We start from the raw sequence: 20,347 nt of genomic DNA on the forward strand, positions 1-20,347 counted from the left end.
ATTTTGGAAAGTAGACACCCCAAGGAATTTGCTGAGAGGCATGTTGAGCCCATTGAATATTCATTTTTTTTGAATAATGATAGTGCAAAATACTCACTATACCTCTCATCTACTTTCCAAAATTGGGTCATTTGGGGGGGTTTTTTGCCACCTGGGCATTCCATGGCCTCCGAGACTGTGATAGGCAGTGAAGAGTGAAATCAAAAATTTACGGCCTTAGAAAGCCTGAAGGCGGTGCTTGGTTTTCGGGGTCCCGTACGCGGCTAGGCTCCCAAAAAGTCTCACACATGTGGTATCCCCGTACTCAGGAGAAGCAACAGAATGTATTTTGGGGTGTAATTTCACATATTCCCATGGCATATTTGAGCAATATATCATTTAGTGACAACTTTGCGCAAAAAAAAATAAAAAAAATAAAAAATTGTCTCTTTCCCGCAACTTGTGTCACAATATAAAATATTCCATGGACTCGACATGCCTCTCAGCAAATAGCTTGGGGTGTCTACTTTCCAAAATGGGGTCATTTGGGGGGGGTTTGAACTGTCCTGGCATTTTATGCACAACATCTAGAAGCTTATGTCACACATCACCCACTCTTCTAACCACTTGAAGACAAAGCCCTTTCTGACACTTTTTGATTACATAAAAAAATATTTTTTTTTTGCAAGAAAATTACTTTGAACCCCCAAACATTATATATTTTTTTAAAGCAAATGCCCTACAGATTAAAATGGTGGGTGTTTCATTTTTTTTTTCACACAGTATTTGCGCAGCGATTTTTTAAACGCATTTTTTGGGGAAAAAAACACACTTTTTAAAATTTTAATGCACTAAAACACACTATATTGCCCAAATGTTTGATGAAATAAAAAAGATGATCTTAGGCCTAGTACATGGATACCAAACATGACATGCTTTAAAATTGCGCACAAACGTGCAGTGGCGACAAACTAAATACATTTTTAAAAGCCTTTAAAAGCCTTTACAGGTTACCACTTTAGATTTACAGAGGAGGTCTACTGCTAAAATTACTGCCCTCGATCTGACGTTCGCGGTGATACCTCACATGCATGGTGCAATTGCTGTTTACATTTGACGCCAGACCGACGCTTGCGTTCGCCTTAGCGCAAGAGCAGGGGGGACAGGGGTGCTTTTTTTTTTTTTTTTTTTTTCTTTATTATTATTATTTTTTTATCTTATTTTTAAACTGTTCCTTTCATTTTTTTTTTTTAAATCATTTTTATTGTTCTCAGGGAATGTAAATATCCCCTATCATAGCAATAGGTAGTGACAGGTACTCTTTTTTGCAAAAATTGGGGTCTATTAGACCCTAGATTTCTCCTCTGCCCTCAAAGCATCTGACCACACCAAGATCGTGTGATAAAATGCCTTCCCAATTTCCCAATGGCGCTGTTTACATCCGGCTAAATCTAAGTCATAAAATGCTCGTAGCTTCCGGTTTCTTAGGCCATAGAGATGTTTGGAGCCACTCTGGTCTCTGATCAGCTCTATGGTCAGCTGGCTGAATCACCGGCTGCATTCTCAGGTTCCCTGTTGAGACAGGAGAGCCAGAGAAAAACACGGAAGACGTTGGGGGGGGGGGGGGGGCATTCCCTCCCACTGCTTGTAAAAGCAGTCTAGAGGCTAATTAGCTGCTAGGATTGCTTTTACATGAAAGCCAATCGCTGGCTGAAAAGAATGATACCAAGATGATACCTAAACCTGCAGGCATCATTCTGGTATAACCACTCAAAGTCGTGAATGGCGTACCTGAAGACAAAAAAATGGTTAACAATAAAGCACAGTAAACGGTAAGGTATAAAAAATTGCATATCTGAAAAGCAAGCATGATAAAACATAACAACAATAAAACATTGCAGAATAGAATACAGTAAAAAAGAGCAGAACAATAGAGAGAGAATAGAGAGAGAGAGAACAATAAAACGACAACTATTTTTTTTTTTATTTTATATTTTTGTTTGTGTTTTTTTTTTTTTTTTTTACACTTTTTTTTGTAACTAACTTTTATAACTGTAACCGGTTCCAGGTTCGGGTCTCTCAAAATGCGATGGCATCTTGGGAGACCCTGTGAAAGTGTGCCTAGTCTGTGCAATGCTGTACCCTACGCTAATACTCAACTAGTGAATGGTAGCGTTCAAAACATTCACCAATGCAAAGACCAGGATTGTCAGGACAGGAGAGACAATAATAGCGGGTGTCACGCCTATATCCGTGCTTGCTGCAGACACAACATCTTTTTTGGGGGGGTTCGCTGGGTAGGGGTACTCGGGAGGACATAAAGAAAATGCCTCTCATGCAGCCGACTGCATTTGGTTGGGGATGTGAATGGGGGAAGTACGGGCGCTGCAGAAGCGGTGGGTTCCCAATTAGGATTGGCGAATGCAGCAGGAAGGGCACTATGGACACGACGGGCCTGTGTTTGTCTTCTTGGTGGCAGCGGGACACTACTTGTGCTTGCCACCTGACCAGCTTGAACTGCACTTATGGGACTCGCCACGTCACCAAGTGTTACTGCAGTGCTGGTTTGACTACGACCGGGGTGTACTAGGCCGCTGGCGCTTGCCAGTTCACCAAAACGCTACCAAAAAAACTGTTAGCGATCGCAGGGATCAGGCCTGACTCTGAGAACGCTGCAGTTATGCATTTAGTGTTTTGTAAGTGACAGTGATCGATCGATACTGCACTTGGGTGGGCTGGGCTGGGCCGGGCGGAGGGGCAAAACGCAGGTGCTAGCAGGTATCTGGGCTGATCCCGCTAACACTGCGTTTGTGGGAACCCTAAACTGCTGGGGACGCTAGTATAGATCTGATCAGATCAGATATTGATCCGATCAGATACTATACCACTAAGGGAGGTGTACGGTGCGTGCGTGGGTGTTAGCGGTACTGGCGCTAACCTGACGCTGCCTGGGGCTGGTGCTTGCCAGTTCACCAAAACGCTACCAAAAAAACTGTTAGCGATCGCAGGGATCAGGCCTGACTCTGCGAACGCTGCAGTTATGCGTTTAGTGTTTTGTAAGTGTCAGTGATCGATCGATATTGCACTTGGGCTGGGCCGGGCGGAGGGGAAGAACGCAGGTGCTAGCGGGTATCTGGGCTTATCCCGCTAACACTGCGTTTTTGGGAACCCTAAACTGCTGGGGACACTAGTATAGATCTGATCGGATCAGATATTGATCCGTACAGATACTATACCACTAAGGGAGGCGTATGCTGCGTGCGTGGGTGTTAGCGGTACTGGCGCTAATCTGACGCTGCCTGGGGCGACGCATATCACCGCCGGGCGATCAGGGGCTAAACCTTTATTAGGTAATAAACGGCGGGTCCCCTGACACTATAAAAAATAAACGAACTAACCAGCGTCACCCGTAACGGTTATACGGTGATCAGTGGTGAAAGGGTTAACTAGGGGGCAATCAAGGGGTTAAAACATTTATTAGATAGTGTATGGGGGTCCCTGTCACTATAAAACGCTGACGGCGAACCTAAATATTTACGTTCCTAACTAGCGTCACCAGCGACACTAATACAGCGATCAGAAAAATGATCGCTTAGTGACACTGGTGACAGGGGGTGATCAAGGGGTTAAAACTTTATTAGGGGGGGTTAGGGGGGTATCCTAGACCTACAGGGGGGTAATACTCACTGCCCTAACACTGTAACTGTCACAAACTGACACCATGCAGTAATCAGAAAAAAAAAAAAAAAAAATACTGCTTGCTGTCAGTTTGTGACGGGGGGGGGGTGATTGGGGGGGGATCGGGGGTGTAAAGTATGCCTGGCATGTTCTACTGTGTGTGTGTGTGTTGTGCACTTACATGTCTTCTCTCCTCGGCGCTGGGACGGAAACTGCCAAGCCGAGGAGAGATGACATCACATCCTCTGCCTGTGTGAAACTACACACAGGCAGGGGAGGATTCCGATTGGCTGGGAGCGATCGCAAGGGGGGGGCCACGATCGGATGGTCTCCCCCTCGCCTCCCGACGCTCCCAGTCAAATGCCGACCGCCGCTGGCACCGGGGGGGGGGGTCCGATCGGACCCCCCGCCCGCGGGAGGCAGATCACGTACAGGTACGTGATTCTGCCTGCCCGTGCCATTCTGCCGACGTATATATACGTTAGGCGGTCGGCAAGTGGTTAAGGAAGAATACTCCATTCCGCAACAATTATTGTTCAAGTATTTACAACTCCGGCATGCCTTACGCTCTCAATTTAGGAATGAAAGTTGTAACCTGGAATATCCCCAAATCTTAGATATAATAATGGGAGCCGAATCACAAAAACTGATATCTAATCTGTATTACTCTATAAGGATACCCAGAATCAAAGAAGTGGTACAAAAAGCCAAAATAAGGTGGGAAAGTGATATAGGAGCCGTTAGTGACTCAGATTGGGAGGAAATACTAGAAAATGTAAAAACAACATCTCCAAAACTGTCTGATAGATTAACGCAGATATATATAATTCATCAAGCGTACCTGACACCCAACAAACTAAGGAAGTTTCAACCCACACGCAATATATTGTGTCCTCACTGTTTGGGCGAGGTGGGTAGTTTCTATCACTTAATTTGGGAATGCACTATCCTTCAAACATACTGGAGTCAAGTGATTAAGTTCTTACACGACCAAATGGCTCCCCTGTAGTACTAGATCCAAAGCTTTGTATACTGGGTCTCCTTCCGGACGCGGATATTGATAAATACCAAGCCATATTTATATCTGAAGTTCTATTTTTGGCCAGAAAAGTAATTGCCAAAACTTGGATGCAGAACGTAACCCCCACCATAGCAAGTTGGAAGAGAGATGTTAATAATTCCCTCCCATACAAACCACTGATTTACAAACACAGGGGAAACAGCCACAAATACTCAAGGATTTGGGATGGGTGGTTGGGAGACGGGGAGATATGTGTATAGTAATGCGTGAAAATAAGTCTATCAGCACCCAGCAACTAAAAACACAACCATATATTAAGTAACCCAGACCCGACTGTAAGATCTTTACCTGATTAATAACAATTGGTATGCCTTTGTTATGTAATGCCAGCCTCACAAGGTGCTAATGTATGTAAACGTACCACTTGTGACTGTATTGTATGTACTTACATATAGACCTCAAATTTGCTGTATAAATTCTGCCTAATTTCAATAAAGTTTGTTTTCCCAATAAAAAAAAAAAAGAAAGTTATGCTATGCTATGTATCACTGAAAATTGATCAATCCTGATGTACTGACGGCCTATCTCATTTCCTGAGGCCCTAAAATGTCAGGACAGTACAAATACCCCCCCCCCCCCCCCCCCCAAATGACCCCTTTTTGTAAAGATGACAGTCCAAGGTATTGAGTAGGAGGCAGAGTGAGTTTTTTGAAGATGCAATTTTTTGCCCACAATTGTTTGGAAAATTAAGATTATATTTTAGGTTATTTCTTACACATGGCATAGGTAAACTTGCAATTACACCCCAAAATATATTCTGCTACTCCTCCTGAGTATGGCGATACCACATGTGTGAGACTTTTCTACAGCCTGGCCACATACAGAGGCCCAACATGCAGGGAGCCCCGTCAGGTGTTCTAGGAGCATAAATTACACATTTAGTTTCCTGACTACCTATCATATTTTTGAAGGCCCTGGAGCACCAGGACAGTGGAATTACCCACAAAATGACCCCATTTCGAAAAGCAAGCAATGTATATTCTATGAGGCATAATTAGTTTTTTGAACATGTCTTTTTTTCCACAAGTTTTTGGAAAATGTGGTAAAAAAATGAAAACTTATTTTTTTACACAAAGTTGTCAATTTATAAGATATTTCTATCACATAGCATGTACATAGCAAAATTTACACCCCAAAATACATTCTGCTACTCCTCCTGAGTATGGCAATACCACATGCATGAGACTTTTCCACAGCCTGGCCACATACAGAGGCCCAACATTCAAGTAGCACCATCAGGCATTCTAAAGGCATAAATTATATATTTAATTTCCTGACTACCTATCACATTTTTGAAGGCTCCTGAACCTTTTTGTTAGGATTCTGTCCTCCTCAGATTCCATTTCAGAGCCACTGCTTTCTACTGGCTCATAGTTGCTATCCGAATCTGACAAAGAGAGTTCCCCGCTACTCTAGTCCAACCTACTCTGGAGTATATGAAAAACCTCCTCGCTGCTGAATAATTTTTTAGCCATGTTAACAGATTAGTGAGACAGATGTGTCAGATGTGTGACAGATATTGATCACTGGGACAGATTTTTGCAGATGATCATGGGCAGATGTGCACTGGGACAGATGTAGCAGATGATCACGGACAGATGTGTGCAGATGTGCACTGGGACTAATGTGACAGATGATGACGGACAGATGTGTGCAGATGTGCACTGGGACAGATGTAGCAGATGATCAGGGACCGATGTGCAGATGTGCACTGGGACAGATGTGGCAAATGATCACAGACAGATGTGTGCAGATGTGCACTGGGACAAATGTGTGCAGATGTGCACTGGGCAGATGATCACGGACAGATGTGGCAGATGATCACGGACAGATGTGTGCAGATGTGCACTGAAACAGATGTGTGCAGAGGTGCACTGGGCCAGATGTGGCAGATAATCACAGACAGATGTGGCAGATTTGCGTTGGTAAAGATGTGGCAGATGTGCACATATTTATGGGGTTTTTTTGGGGGGGAGCGGGGATCTGGTTTTGACAGGTACCTGCTCCCAGTGCCGCTCGGATTGCCTTCCTAGTGGAAGTTTTTTTTTTTTTTTTTTTAAATGCCACTGCTCCTGGACGCCCTGGCAGTGTGTTGTTTTTCTGCCTCTAAACACCCCTGCCTCTTAAATACTCTAAACGCTCATGTGCATGGACACACAGGCTAACATGCAGGGGTGTTTAAAGGCAGAAAAAAAAAAACACCAGACACCCCTAAGAGCCGAGTTAACGCGGACCTTCAGTCATTTTTTCATCTTTCCATTTATTAAATCTTCTGCCCTTGTTGTTTTAACTTTGGATAGTAAAACATTTTTTTTCTGGCAGTAAATACCCTTATACAGCCATTTCCTGTTTCTTGTCTGGTCACTAGCCTAGGCTTATGACATCATGTATATGGGGGAAAAAACGCGCTTCCAAACAATTAAAATTGAGATAAATCACAAGTAAAACAGTAGCAACTCTAATGTAGCGCCGTGTCCAGGCCTCAGCGGGACACCTCGGGACAGCTGGTATGAGAGATCGAGACTGCAGGACCACTGATCGCCGACCAGATCACAGTCTAAAGGCCCTGGCAGGGTAATCAGCCACAAGCGTCACTGACCTTTTTATAGGCCCAGTGCATCTGGTAAGCAGGTATTCCTTACTGCCAGTGGTGGTCACATATGGTGTCAACAATACAAAGGACTCAAAGAGATTAGAGTGTGCCTAATGCCCTGTACACACAGGCGGACTTTTCGGCATCAAAAGGTCCGACAGTCTTTCCACGGAGTTACGACGGACTTTCAACGGACTTTCTAACAAACGGACTTGCCTACACACGATCACACCAAAAGCCGACGGATTCGTACGTGATGACGTACACCCAAACTAAAATAAGGAAGTTGATAGCCAGTAGCCAATAGCTGCCCTAGCGTCGGTTTTTGTCCGTTGGACTAGCATACAGACGAGCTGATTTTTTGACTGGGCTCGAGTCCATCTGACAAATTTGAAACATGTTCCAAATCTAAAGTCCGTCAGATTTTCGACCGAAAAAGTCCACTGCAGGTCCGATGGAGCCCACACACGGTCGGATTGTCCGCCGGATTCGGTTCAGGTCGAAAAGTCTGCTCGTGGGTACGCGGCATAAGAGGCTGCATACGGACTAAAAGTCTAAAATCGTGATACTCTTGTCTTTGTTCACTCTGGTATTGCACCCCCTTTTTTCCTCTCCATACAGGACTGTGCTATACTAGATATTTACGTTATATATGTTTTTGTAAACCTCTTTTCCAATATGGAGGACTTGTAACATTGGACAAATTGATGCACATGCTGAGAGGTTTTATGGCTAGATCTTTGTGTTAATATTATGCACGACTCTGTTCTAATCTTGTGACAACATGTACAGCTCTCTCTCTCACTCTCGTGAGAGTTTGCCAGGAAGGGAAGGGATTGATGAGTCATAAGAGTGCCAATGAGAGCTGAAGGACTGCAGAGCTGGAGGTGTGCCTCTGTGTAAATCCAGTAAGTGAACAGGCAGCAGTTTCAGCTGCCCACAGTTAAAATGGATGCATTCAGACTCAGTGGAGGGAGATTTCTGCAGCATGTTTGGCAAGTACAGAATCACAGTATATATAAAATAATATGCAAAGTGGTTGGAGGGAAGCTTCAGAATGGCAAAGATGCTTTTATTACAAATAATGTCAGCAGACTGTAGTTCCTCTTTAAAACTGCCCAGTGTACATGCAGCCTATAGGCAGAAACTCCACACACTAGATTTCAAATACTGATTATACTGTAAAGATTGCACAAAAAAGGGAAGGCAAACAATGGTGATGTAAGGTATGCAGGTACATTTATTAGACTTTTTTTTTGCTCATGAAGGGATTTATAATGTAATATCTATAGTCTGGGCACAAGTGCATTTTAAATTAGAAGTGCATGCAGAGCAAAAATATTCCAGCTATCATTTACCTAATGAAGGTTAAAAGATAAATAGCAAACTGGTTGCCACCAGGAACAGCTGCATTTTTCCTTTTCTTAGGTTGCCTGGGATTATTTAAAGTCTAAGCTCACCTTTTAACCATGTTGCATGTTAACCCCATATTTGGGTGTAACATATAACATATTCCAGTACTTCCCCCCACCCACTGCCATTGGCTCCCACTGCTCTCAATCAAATCCAGTGACACGGGAGCTGGGGGCGGGGCCAACTCCTGCTGTCTGTGTCAATGGACGCAGCAGCAGGACTCGGATGCGCGCCCGCACGAGTGCCCCCATGGAAAACGGCTCTCTGTGGGGGCACTCGAGAAGAGGAGGAGCCAGGAGCACCGTGGGGGGACCCAAGAAAAGGAGGATCGTGGCCACTCTGCGCAAAACCCTTACACAGAGGAGGTAAGTATAACATGGAAGTAGAAAAGTGTATAGGGCGCACAGGACTAACGTAGTCCAGATAATGTCTCTATTAGAGATCGGCAGTCCAAAATAAAAAGGAGAGTGTTGGTAAGGATGATGAGGATGGTGGGATGGTGATCTTCAGCAAAAAGGGCTGCAGCTTTAAAAGACTGAAGCAGGATCTATAATGACACAAAAAACAAACAAAGGCGCCTCTAAGTGCAGAAGATAAACAATTTTAATGCCCCAACATAGGTTGAAAAAGGAACGATTGTTAATCCTTCCCTTTACCTTCCCCGAAGACATGGCGGTGGACACTTTTAATGTAACCTGTCTTAATGCTAAAGGCCTCAACACCCCGGAAAAGAGACGCATATTACTACATGATCTTAAAAAAGCGCACACAGACATTGCGCTTATTCAGGAGACCCACTTCAAAACAAATAAATCCCCTGCACTCCAGAATAGGACCTTCCCATATGTCTATCACTCTACAAACTGCAATGCCAAATCCAGGGGGGTGTCGATCTTAGTCTCTAGTAGGCTGCCTTGGCGACTCCAGGAGAAGTTAGCAGACCCCGAGGGTCGCTACCTATTCCTAAAGGGACATGTGGGAGAGGCTCAGTTTACGCTGGCCACCCTTTATGCCCCCAATGAGCAGCAGGCAAGCTTTATTAGGAAAACAATCAAGAAACTGATGGAATACAAAGCAGGTCAGCTGATCCTGGGGGGAGATTTTAATGCACCCCTAGATCCCTCAGTGGACACGTCTTCTGGCACTTCCTCTTTGTCACAGTCTCACCGAAAATGTATTAAACAATCTATGCACGAGGCCCATCTAATTGATATTTGGAGACTCCAACATTCGGGAGAGAGGGATTACACCTTCTTCTCCTCCCCTCACAAAGTATACTCCAGAATAGATCTATTCCTGCTGCCACATGACCAACTACACCTGGTGGAAACATCCACAATTGGTCAGATTACATGGTCAGACCATGCGCCAATCCACCTCACATACACACTCACCGAGAGTCCATCCCCGAGGTCTCTCTTCTGGCGCTTAAATGAGAGCTTGCTGCAGATTCCGGAGGTGCTGGGAGATGTGTCCAAAGCCATAGATACATATTTTCAGGAAAACGATTCCCAGGACTGTGACCCCGGTATTTTGTGGGAAGCGCACAAGTGTGTGATACGGGGTATACTCATTAAACATGGGGCCACTATCAAAAAAGAGAGGAACGCACGGCTTACCAAGTTACTCTCTGACCTATCTGCATTGGAATTGCAACATAAACAGTTGCCCAATCGAGACCTTGAACTGAAATTGGGGACTTTGCGAGCACAAATTACAGACCTACTTCTCTATAAAGCAAAAGCTGCTCTGCAGTTTTGCCGCAAGAGGTCTTATGAGTCGGGGGAGAAATGTGGTAAGCTGTTGGCCAGATCGGTAAAGGAAATTAAGGCAGCCTCGTACATTCCGCAGATAACATTACCAAATGGTAGAAAGGCCACCTTGCCAAAGCAAATCGCACAGGGCTTTGAAACCTTTTATTCTGACCTATACAATCTCCCCTCTCCTCCCTCCAGTCTAGCGGATATTGAAAAATACATTTCGGAAGCCCGAGTGCCCTCACTACCTGAGGAAACCCAGTCCCTGTTAGAGGAACCAATCACATTACAAGAATTACAAACGGCAGTCAAATCCATGAAAATAGGTAAAGCACCAGGTCCGGACGGCTATATAGTCCAATACTACAAGACTTTCTTATCGGTATTAGGCCCACGACTCGTGACATTTTTCAACACACTAGGGACGAGTTCTAACTTCCCTAACGATACTCTTAAAGCTCATATTTCTCTAATTCACAAAGAGGGGAAAGATCCATGCTCATGTGGGAGCTATCGACCCATATCTCTTCTAAACATCGACCTTAAATTATTCTCTAAAATCATAGCAACTAGATTGGCGTCACATCTCAATTCCCTGATCCACCTAGATCAAGTGGGATTTATCCCTACCAGAGAGGCCAGGGATAATACCATTAAGGTCCTTAACCTTGTCCATGTAGCTAAGACTAAGAAAATCCCCAGCATTTTTGTTAGTACCGACGCAGAAAAGGCCTTCGACAGGGTGCACTGGAACTATATGTTCTCGGTGCTCCGTCAGGTCGGCTTAGGAGACAGAATGATGAAATGGATTGGTAGCATCTACTCGATTCCATCAGCACAAGTGAAGGCCAATGGTGTACTCTCACGCCCCTTCCCCATTAGGAATATTTGCCCTTTCCCTTGAGCCCTTCCTATGCAGAATTAGGTCGCACCCGGACATAACAGGACTTCAAGTAGGTAACACACACTACAAGATCTCAGCTTACGCTGATGATCTTTTGTTCTCCCTAACAAATCCTAAAATTTCCCTCCCCAATCTAATGCGAGAGTTCAAAACATATGGGGAAATCTCAAATTTAAAAATAAACTTCACTAAATCTGAAGCTATGGGTGTTTCAGTCCCCCCCCAGCATACTAACTGACCTCCAGTCAAACTTTAAATTTAAATGGACCTCATCAGCACTAAAGTATCTGGGCACACTCATCCCTCCAGATGTAACAAGAACATTTGATCTAAACTTTCCTCCACTATTGGCAAAGACCCGGGCATTGTTAGATAGATGGCATTCGGGCTTCCGCTCCTGGTTCGGGAGATGCAATTTGCTCAAAATGAGTATTTTACCGAAATTCATTTACCTTATTCAAGCCTTACCAATTCATATCCCGTCCTCTTTCTTTAAACAGACCCACGCACTCTTTACAAGATTCATATGGGCACACAAAAGACCTCGCTTACGCCGCCTACAGCTAACCCTACCCAAACAACATGGGGGATTGGCAATGCCCGATATTCGCTTGTACTGCATGGCCTCGCACCTGGGTCGTATACTCGACTGGAGGAGAAATAGTACCTCCAAATTATGGATCAACCTCGAACAATCACAGTCGAGTGTGCCTCTTGGGGGGGCACTGTGGTGTGTAGGCGATCTCCCAAACACTCTGAAAACTCACCCTCTTATAGGAACCACCCTGAGGAACAGTCACCAAATTGCCTTCCACACAGCTCTCACATCAAAGACCTCACCCCTATTTCCAGTTTTGGGCAACCCAAAATTTGAACCAGGTATGGAAGCAAGGGAAATAACGTCTCTTGGAGAAACAGGGAGGGATTGCGCAATCAAATTCATTAGCGGTGGGAAATGGCCGACTCTAGCAGAACTCTCTAACCCAACGGGTATGTACCGTCTCTCTTTCTGGAAAGCACTGCAACTACACCACTTTCTCCGCTCACTCCCAGACCCGCATAACTTTACCCGAGACCTAACACCATTTGAGGCACTATGTTCTGAGGACACCCCATTGGCCCATATTTTATCACAAACGTACTCCCTCCTAAATACACCAACGAAGCAACCGCATTTGACTTGTCTTACCAGTTGGGAAAAAGACCTACACTGTACCTTTTCACCCTCACAAAGGGCTCGGATCATTACCCTCTCCCTCAAATCCTCGCTATGCGCCAAGATACAAGAATCCAACTTTAAACTGCTCACTAGGTGGTACATGACACCATCTAGACTAAAAAAATGCTTCCCGGACTCCTCTGGGTTATGCTGGCGATGTGAAGAGGAGGAGGGAACTCTGATCCATGTCTTTTGGACATGCCCTAAGATACAGCCTTTCTGGGGTGAAGTTAGGAGAATTACACAAAAATTTACTGAGTACATAGTCCCAGAAGACCCCGCCTTTTTCCTTCTCCACCTCTCCTCGGTACCCATTAAGACATATAAAAAATCACTTGTGCGACATCTACTCAATGCAGCAAAGGGATGCATCCCCATTTTCTGGAAGCAGACCCTCCCTCCCCCTATAAAACTCTGGCTCCAAAGAGTGGAGGAAATTAAGCGGATGGAGGACTTGATTTTGACAGAACAACATAAGCAAGAGACGTTTAAACAGACATGGGACAATTGGAATATGTTCATATTCTCGGATGAAGGTCAACGACTCTTGAGTTGAATAGGTGGACCTCGTCTTCTTAGCCAGATTTTAAGAGTAGACCTATCTACCGTCATGTCTTTGTCCCCCCCTCCCTTTTCCTCCCCTTTCTCCCTTGTTCTCTCCCCTCCCCACTTCACCCCCCTTACACACCTCTCCTTTTTCGCTCTTTCTACATCTTCTTGCTAACCTTCGGATACTTTAGTTTCTTTTTAGAGTAAAGTGGAAATTGGGGGCGGACCACCATAAATAGATGACTTTAAGCCCAATACGAGATGAGAATTTCCATAGAATGTACCTTAACGGTAGACAAGCCATCTGTTTATGTACTTTAAGTTTTGTAAACCTACTTGGCGTTCGAAATGCATACTTTTCTTCTATATACCACAATTGTAACATGGTTTTTCTCTGTATAATTGCTTGTATCGGTGGGATCTCCGCCCATGTTTGGAGGTTAATAAACTTTATATTTGAAAAAAAAAAAAAGAAAAAGGAACGATTGACGGTTCCGAAACGCGTCCCTTATTGATGACATCACATCCCCTCTCTGGCTGTTTGCTTGCGGTTCAGGCTGGTTACAGAGCCGCTCAGCGGATGACATCACTTCCGGGTTCGCCGTCTTTACATGCTGACAACGCCGGCTTCACAGCGGCTCCCTGTGTCCCACACCGCTGCTGTCAGTGACTACATCCATTCCCTCTGTAGGCTTCCTCCGACCGTGATCCCTTCCAATGCAGCCTTACCCACGATGTGCCTGATCGCTTTACAATTACTTCAAGTACAGTATTGTGTAAAGGTTTTATGCAGGTCTGAAAAATTGCTGTGAATTAAGAATGATTTCAGAAATAGAAATGTTAAGTTTATTTTTTATCAACTACCAAAACGGAAAGTAAATGAACAGAAGCAAAATCCAAATCAAATCAATATTTAGCGTGACCTTCCTTGCTTTCAAAAGAGCATCAATTCTTCTTGGTACATTCGCACACAGTTTTTGAAGAAACTCGGCAGGTAGGTTGTTCCAAACATCTTGGAGAACTAACCACAGATCTGTGGATGTATGCTGCCTCAAATCCTTCTGTCTCTTCATTTGATCCCAGGCAGACTCAATGTTGAGATCAGGGCTCTGTGAGGGCCAAACCATCACTTCCAGGTCTCCTTGTTGTTCTTTACACTGAAGATAGTTCTTAATGGCATTGGCTGCATGTTTGGTGTCATTGTCCTGCAGCAGAATGGTCACACACCTCCCTGATTATATGGCATGATGGATAAGTATCTGCCTGTATTTCTCAGCATTGAAGACACCATTGATCCTGACCAAATCTCCAATTGCATTTGCAGAAATGCAGCCCCAAACTTGCAAGGAACCTCCACCATGCTTCACTGTTGCCAGCAGACACTTATTAATATACTGCTCTCCAGTCTTTCGCAAACAAACTGCCCCCTGCTACAGCCAAATAATTCTAATTTTGACTCATCATTCAAGAGCACCTGCTGCAATTTTTCTGCACTCCAGTTCCTATGTTTTCGTGCATAGGACATGGAAACAAGGTTAAGAGACTCAACTAAGTGTGCAAACATAGGAACTGGGGTGCAGAAAAATGTGTCAAAAAAATGCGTGTAAAACACATCCTTCACCCAAACTGCAGCAAACTGGTGTAAACCTCCTCTTGGTGTAAACCTGCTTCCGAAGGGAATTGTGTGATGACAGGCTGTTGGCGGAAAATCCGAGCGCTTGTACGCTCCATCGGACAATTGTTGATGGATTTTCTGCAGACAAATGTTGGATGGCAGGCTTTAAAATTTTCTGTGGACAAATGTCTGTTGTCGGATTTTCCAAGCGTGTGTACACAAGTCTGTCGGACAAAAGTCCAAAGTACAAACACGCATGCTCGGAAGCAGAAGCTGTCGGTCTTGTAAACTAGCGTTCATTATGGAGAATTAACATTTGTGACGTGGCAAATTATACAATCTCGAAATGCAGCGCACAATTCTTTTCTTCTTTAATGGGATAATAATGAAGCTGCTTTGCTGGTGATACTGATGGAGTTATTACAAACAAATTTTCAAAGGTTTTTTTTTTCTAGTGATATCAAGAATAGCATTATTATTTGGTGCAAGTTACAACACTATTATCCCGTAGTTTTTAAGAACAAAGATACAACTATGTTGGTGTCCCTTGTCAATTTTACATACGTATTTTTTAAAATGTAACTGCCTACTCCCAAACTGTCATTTGAAGTAAAACACATAGCCAAGTATTATTCTACACAATATTTTTATTGTGCATTAAAAAAAGAAAACAAATAAAATTAGACACGCTATCTGCCAATAGAATTTAACCAAAAAGTGCATTCTATGCATCCAAAAATATAGAAAATATACCAAATCAAATCATTATTATTCAACCAAAAAATAAAATAAAAGCCTCATGCATGTGTCCTGCTTCTTAATATAGGGGGTCAGCAATGCGAAGAGTTGGTGAAAGCAGGGGTCCGACATCCGGAGATAATTCCGAAAATCATCTGGATTATTCTCCTGGAGCTCCCGCAGCAAAGGCATATGACATAATTGGTCACGATTAATAAAGCAACCAATTTTTGGTCCAAGAAATCCTCCTCCTCCTCCTGTTCCTGGACTGGACTTGAGTCAAAACAATAACTCCAAGGCCAATAATAAATAACACGTTATCTCCTCCAATTCCGCAACATGTCTGGTTGACGAACGCCGTTCAGAAACGAACTGAAAAGCGCAAACTGAAAAGCACGAAATGAAAAGCGTGAATCAACACCCACCAAACTTCTTCTAAAACGTAATAAGCAGAAGAAGCCAAAAGGGTGGCGCTAAAGAGCTGAAAAACCATGTAGTACGTCACTACGTTCGTGTTTGTTGGCCGACAATTCCTTGCCATTTGTATGCAAGACAAGATCCTGGCCAACGCCCTTTGGACAAAAGTCAGAAGTTTTGTCTGTCGATAATCCGATCTTGTGTACGAGCCTTAAGAGTATATTTTATTACACCAGATGCGGTGTGACTGCAATGGGCTGTTATTCCAGCACAGTGCCACTGCATGGACAAGGCAAAATGCCTGGTCTCACATGTGCCGGTTCACACCACTGAACTGCGGTGATGTGTGGGCACGGTGCGCTGAGCAAAGGTCTTTATCTGCACAGTGCAATGAGAGGCAATCCACTGCCTCGCGCTGCACGGCTGGCAATTAAACTTTATGATATATCTTTGTGACATCTCAATAAAGTTTGCTTAGATTAAAAAAAAAAAAAACAGGAAACAGTGTGATCCGCCAAGCTCAGAGCATCTTCACTGTGCTGATCTCATCCGGATCGCACTTCAATGCAGTGGCTGGTGTTACCCAGCACTTAGGGCACATCTACACCAGATGCAGTCAGTCAGATGCATTTTTAAATGCAGAATGAACGCATATGCAAGACGAATGAACATATTCAAATAAGCTGCGTTTACACCACTGCAGTGCATTCATGTGCATTTAAAAAAAAAAAGCATCAGCATGCTGCACTTTTCTGCACTGGAACGCACCACCAGTGTTAATTTTGGCAGCAAATTTCGATTTAGTTTTAGTCTTTTGACTAAAATGGCATTTTAGTTTTAGTCGCATTTTAGTCTTCTGCAATTGTTTTAGTCGTATTTAGTTGACTAGATCTCCAGTACATTTTAGTCGACTAAAGTAATTTTAGTCGACTAACATTTAATGGGTGTAATTAAATTGTAATGCATTATTTAAGCATTTCTCTTCAATTTCCAAACTCATTATATACTCCTAGAGTGAAAAATCGAATATGTTATTTATTATATAAAGACTTGGACATGCACTGCAGACCAGTGTTAATTTTGACGTCAAATTTTAATTTAGTTTTAGTCATACTCTTTTGACTAAAATGACATTTTAGTTTTAGTCATATTTTAGTCATCTCAATTGTTTTAGTTTTGGTTGTATTTTAGTCGACTAAAATAGTATTAATAGAAGATGGAAATGTATTAGTCAACAAAATTAACACATAAACCGATAAACACATATAAACGCACACAGATGTACTGCATACATGCATGCACGTGTGAAAACACAACGTAGTAAAGTAAATAAATGTGCAGAAATGCACAGCGGACGCAGAGATTGCGTTGGAAGAGCCCTAAGTGAAACACTGCAATAATAAGAGAAGAAATACGAAAACACAACATAAACACATGGCTCTCCCAGCAATGATTGGGCACTGTGTCAGCTTACTGCTATGTCTCATCCACTGGATAACCCTGGGTAGGACATCCGCAGACACCTGAGCCAGCACGTTGAGTACAGCTCGCTGAGCCTGATCCAGGTCCATCTCCCACCTTTCGCGTTTCCCACTCTGGGTGTACCAACAGTTTCCCACTCTGGGTGTACCAAGATGGCGTCCTCACCATCGAGACTATCGAAGGAAGGACCGCCCTCTGGCCAGTCACTAGGCTTTCTATGGTATAGACGCGGTTCCGGAAAGAGAAAGCAGCATGGGGTCAGAGGTCACCTGGAAATGGTGACGTTTCCTAGGGAGCGGAAGTTGCTGTTGCTGGAAAGCTCGGCTGTGTTGGGGGTTCTGTAGAAGGGGGTCTCCGGATTTCCCCATTGGAGGAGGGAGGAGAGGCGCCGGACTGAGCGGTCCCGCCCGGGGCTGAAGAGACTTCTCCGGGTAATATGGACCGTCCTGACCGCCTAATCATTCCCAGCTGCTGAGGAACCTCGAGTCTCAGAGGACCCTGGAGAGCATCATGTCTGCACTCCCCTATGAGACTGGGACCAGCAGCCTCCTGTACCCCAACCCTAATCTGTGGAGTGGTGAGAGAGGTTCTGTGAAGGGTTCTAGTAGTCTCACCCTCCCCTCATTTCTCCTGGTGATCAGAGACAGAGGGATTGGTCAGCCAGACTTTTATCGTTGTCACCACAGCAAGAATAGGATGGCAATTGATTTCCTCTCACTTTCTATGCTGTTTGTGGAATACAGACAGCAAAAGCTTGGCAGGGCTTTTTTAAGTGGAACTAAAGCCAAAACTTTTTTTTTATTTTGGATAGGGTAAGGGAAGGCTATGACCACTGTCATGTTTTTTACCATCTTTGTCCCATTGGAGAGACTTCCCTTCACTTCCTGCCTCATAGCCAAATCAGGAAGTGAGAAGGGAAAAATTGTTTCCCCCATTGGAAAAATGTCCCTTCTAGTCCTGTGCTGATGACAACTCCAAATGTCGGATTTTCTTTCACTTTTAGTTATAACAGATAGAATGACTCTTCCTAACAGCGACACAGACCGCAATAAAATCTAACAGGGGTTCCAACCACGAAAAAAAAAAATTCTGTTTTGAGTTTTACTGAAACCCCACACTACCCTATCCAAAACTAAACATTTTGGTTCTAGATATATTTTAAAGTGCAGTAAAGGCAAAACTTTTATATTTTTTTTTTATTTTTCCCTTTTGCGTATGAAAGAGTTAGCCCCCCCATCTTATTATCTTGTGTTGTCTGTCCTGCTGGAGGATATTTCATCCTACTTCCTATAGCTCTTCCTCCTTACTCACCTAGGCAAGAATGCTGTTGCACTAAATTCCACTTGTGCTGAAGGGCTCTTTCTTTTGGGACCCAGCAGAGACCTTTGGCTTATCTGCAGATGTGCCAATTTTCCCTCATGCATGCACAATAATCACATTTAACCACTTAAGCCCCGGACCATTTGGCTGGCCAAAGACCAGAGCACTTTTTGTGATTCGGCACTGCGTTGCCTTAACTGACAATTGTGCAGTCGTGCAACGTGGCTCCCAAACAGAATTGACGTCCTTTTTTTCCCCACAAATAGAGCTTTCTTTTGGTGGTATTTGATCACCTCTGCGGTTTTTATTTTTTGCGCTATAAACCAAAAAATAGTGCCAATTTTGGAAAAAACACATTATTTTTTACTTTTTGCTATAATAAATATCCCCAAAAAATATATAAATTTTTTTTTTCCCTCAGTTTATTCTACATATTTTTGGTAAAAAAATTGCAATAAGCGTTTATTGATTGGTTTTCGCAAAAGTTATAGCGTCTACAAAATAGAGGATAGTTTTATGGCATTTTTATTAATATTATTTTTTTTTTTTTACCAGTATTGTCGGCGTTCAGCGTTTTTTTTTTTGTGACTACGACAATATGGCGGACACTTTTGGTGCGATTTTGGGACCATTCACATTTATACAGCGATCAGTGCAATTAAAAATGCATTGATTACTGTGTAAATGTGACTGGCAGTGAAGGGGTTAAGTGTGTCCTAGGGAGTGATTCTAACTGGGGGGTGTGGCTATGTGTGACACGACACTGATCTCTGCTCCTGATTACAGAGAGCTGTGATCAGTGTCCTGTCCATAGGCAGAATGGGGAAATGCTTGTTTACATTAGCATTTCCCCGTTCCTCCTCTCCATGAGATGATCGCGGGTATCCCCGCAGACATTGGGTCCGCGGGACCGCGCGCTCGCCGCTGCAAACCACTTCTTAAAGGGCAACGTACAGGTACGTTAATCTGCCTGTACGTGCCCTTCTGCCAACGTATAGCAGCGTGAGCCGGTCGGCAAGCGGTTTAAAGAGATTATGGGACTTTTTTTTCAGAATCATACTTGCCTGGGTGGATGCAGCATCAGTCCCCCGTGGACTCCAACACTGAGAGCCGAGTGATCTAACACCGCTGATCGCTCGGTTCTCAGAGCTCCATGAGCAGAGAGCTGGTGACTGTCAGTCTCTGGCTCTCTGCTCTGCCCCTCCTCACTCACTGGAGTGCTGGGCTGTTGAGGGGGCGGGAGCAGCCGGCTCAGGTTCTCATCGGCTCGATGAGAGGCTGAGCTGGTTGCTGGTCCAGGCACCTGGCGGATCCCGACTCCATGTTGTCTTACCCAAGCCTGGACCGGCTCTGTGACATTAGTAGACACGGACTTCAGTCTGCTGAAAATGGGTCACAGGAGTGCAGAACGAACTACACTCCTGTGATCCATAGGATTACAGCCAAATGAGCTTTGGCTGTACTTCTCCTTTAAGAAGATCCTGGGCCCTGGGGGGGGGACCAGAATCAAGGGGACTGCAGTTACTCTCAAAGTAAATTCCCATCTTACAAAGTTATCACAGGAGCATGTGTCCCCATTGGAAGATTTTTCCCTTTCTCCTT

The 20,347-nt window shown here is 44.0% G+C and overlaps 2 protein-coding genes across 6 annotated transcripts in view; one reads left to right on the plus strand and one right to left on the minus strand.

The window, feature by feature from the left end:
• Positions 1 to 17,633, minus strand: part of LOC141117682 (uncharacterized) — a 69,195-nt gene extending 51,562 nt beyond the window's left edge. For 2 of the 5 annotated variants that reach the window (XM_073610656.1, XM_073610653.1), the window contains exon 1: positions 17,418 to 17,632. In XM_073610656.1, coding sequence (XP_073466757.1) covers positions 17,418 to 17,514 — 97 coding nt within the window. In that variant the 5' untranslated portion in view covers positions 17,515 to 17,632. Of the gene's footprint in view, positions 1 to 17,417 lie in introns of all 5 variants that reach the window. The other 3 variants (XM_073610651.1, XM_073610652.1, XM_073610655.1) reach the window with 3 other exon arrangements.
• Positions 17,634 to 17,656: 23 nt separating this feature from the next.
• The window catches only part of SRP54 (signal recognition particle 54), a 39,993-nt gene continuing 37,302 nt past the window's right edge, over positions 17,657 to 20,347 (plus strand). The window contains exon 1 of the mRNA XM_073610650.1: positions 17,657 to 17,856. The gene's annotated coding sequence lies outside the window, so the exon portion shown is untranslated. The remainder of the gene's footprint in view (positions 17,857 to 20,347) is intronic.

This window comes from Aquarana catesbeiana, linkage group LG13, assembly GCF_042186555.1.
Source record: "Aquarana catesbeiana isolate 2022-GZ linkage group LG13, ASM4218655v1, whole genome shotgun sequence".
Classification (NCBI taxonomy): Eukaryota; Metazoa; Chordata; class Amphibia; order Anura; family Ranidae; genus Aquarana; species Aquarana catesbeiana.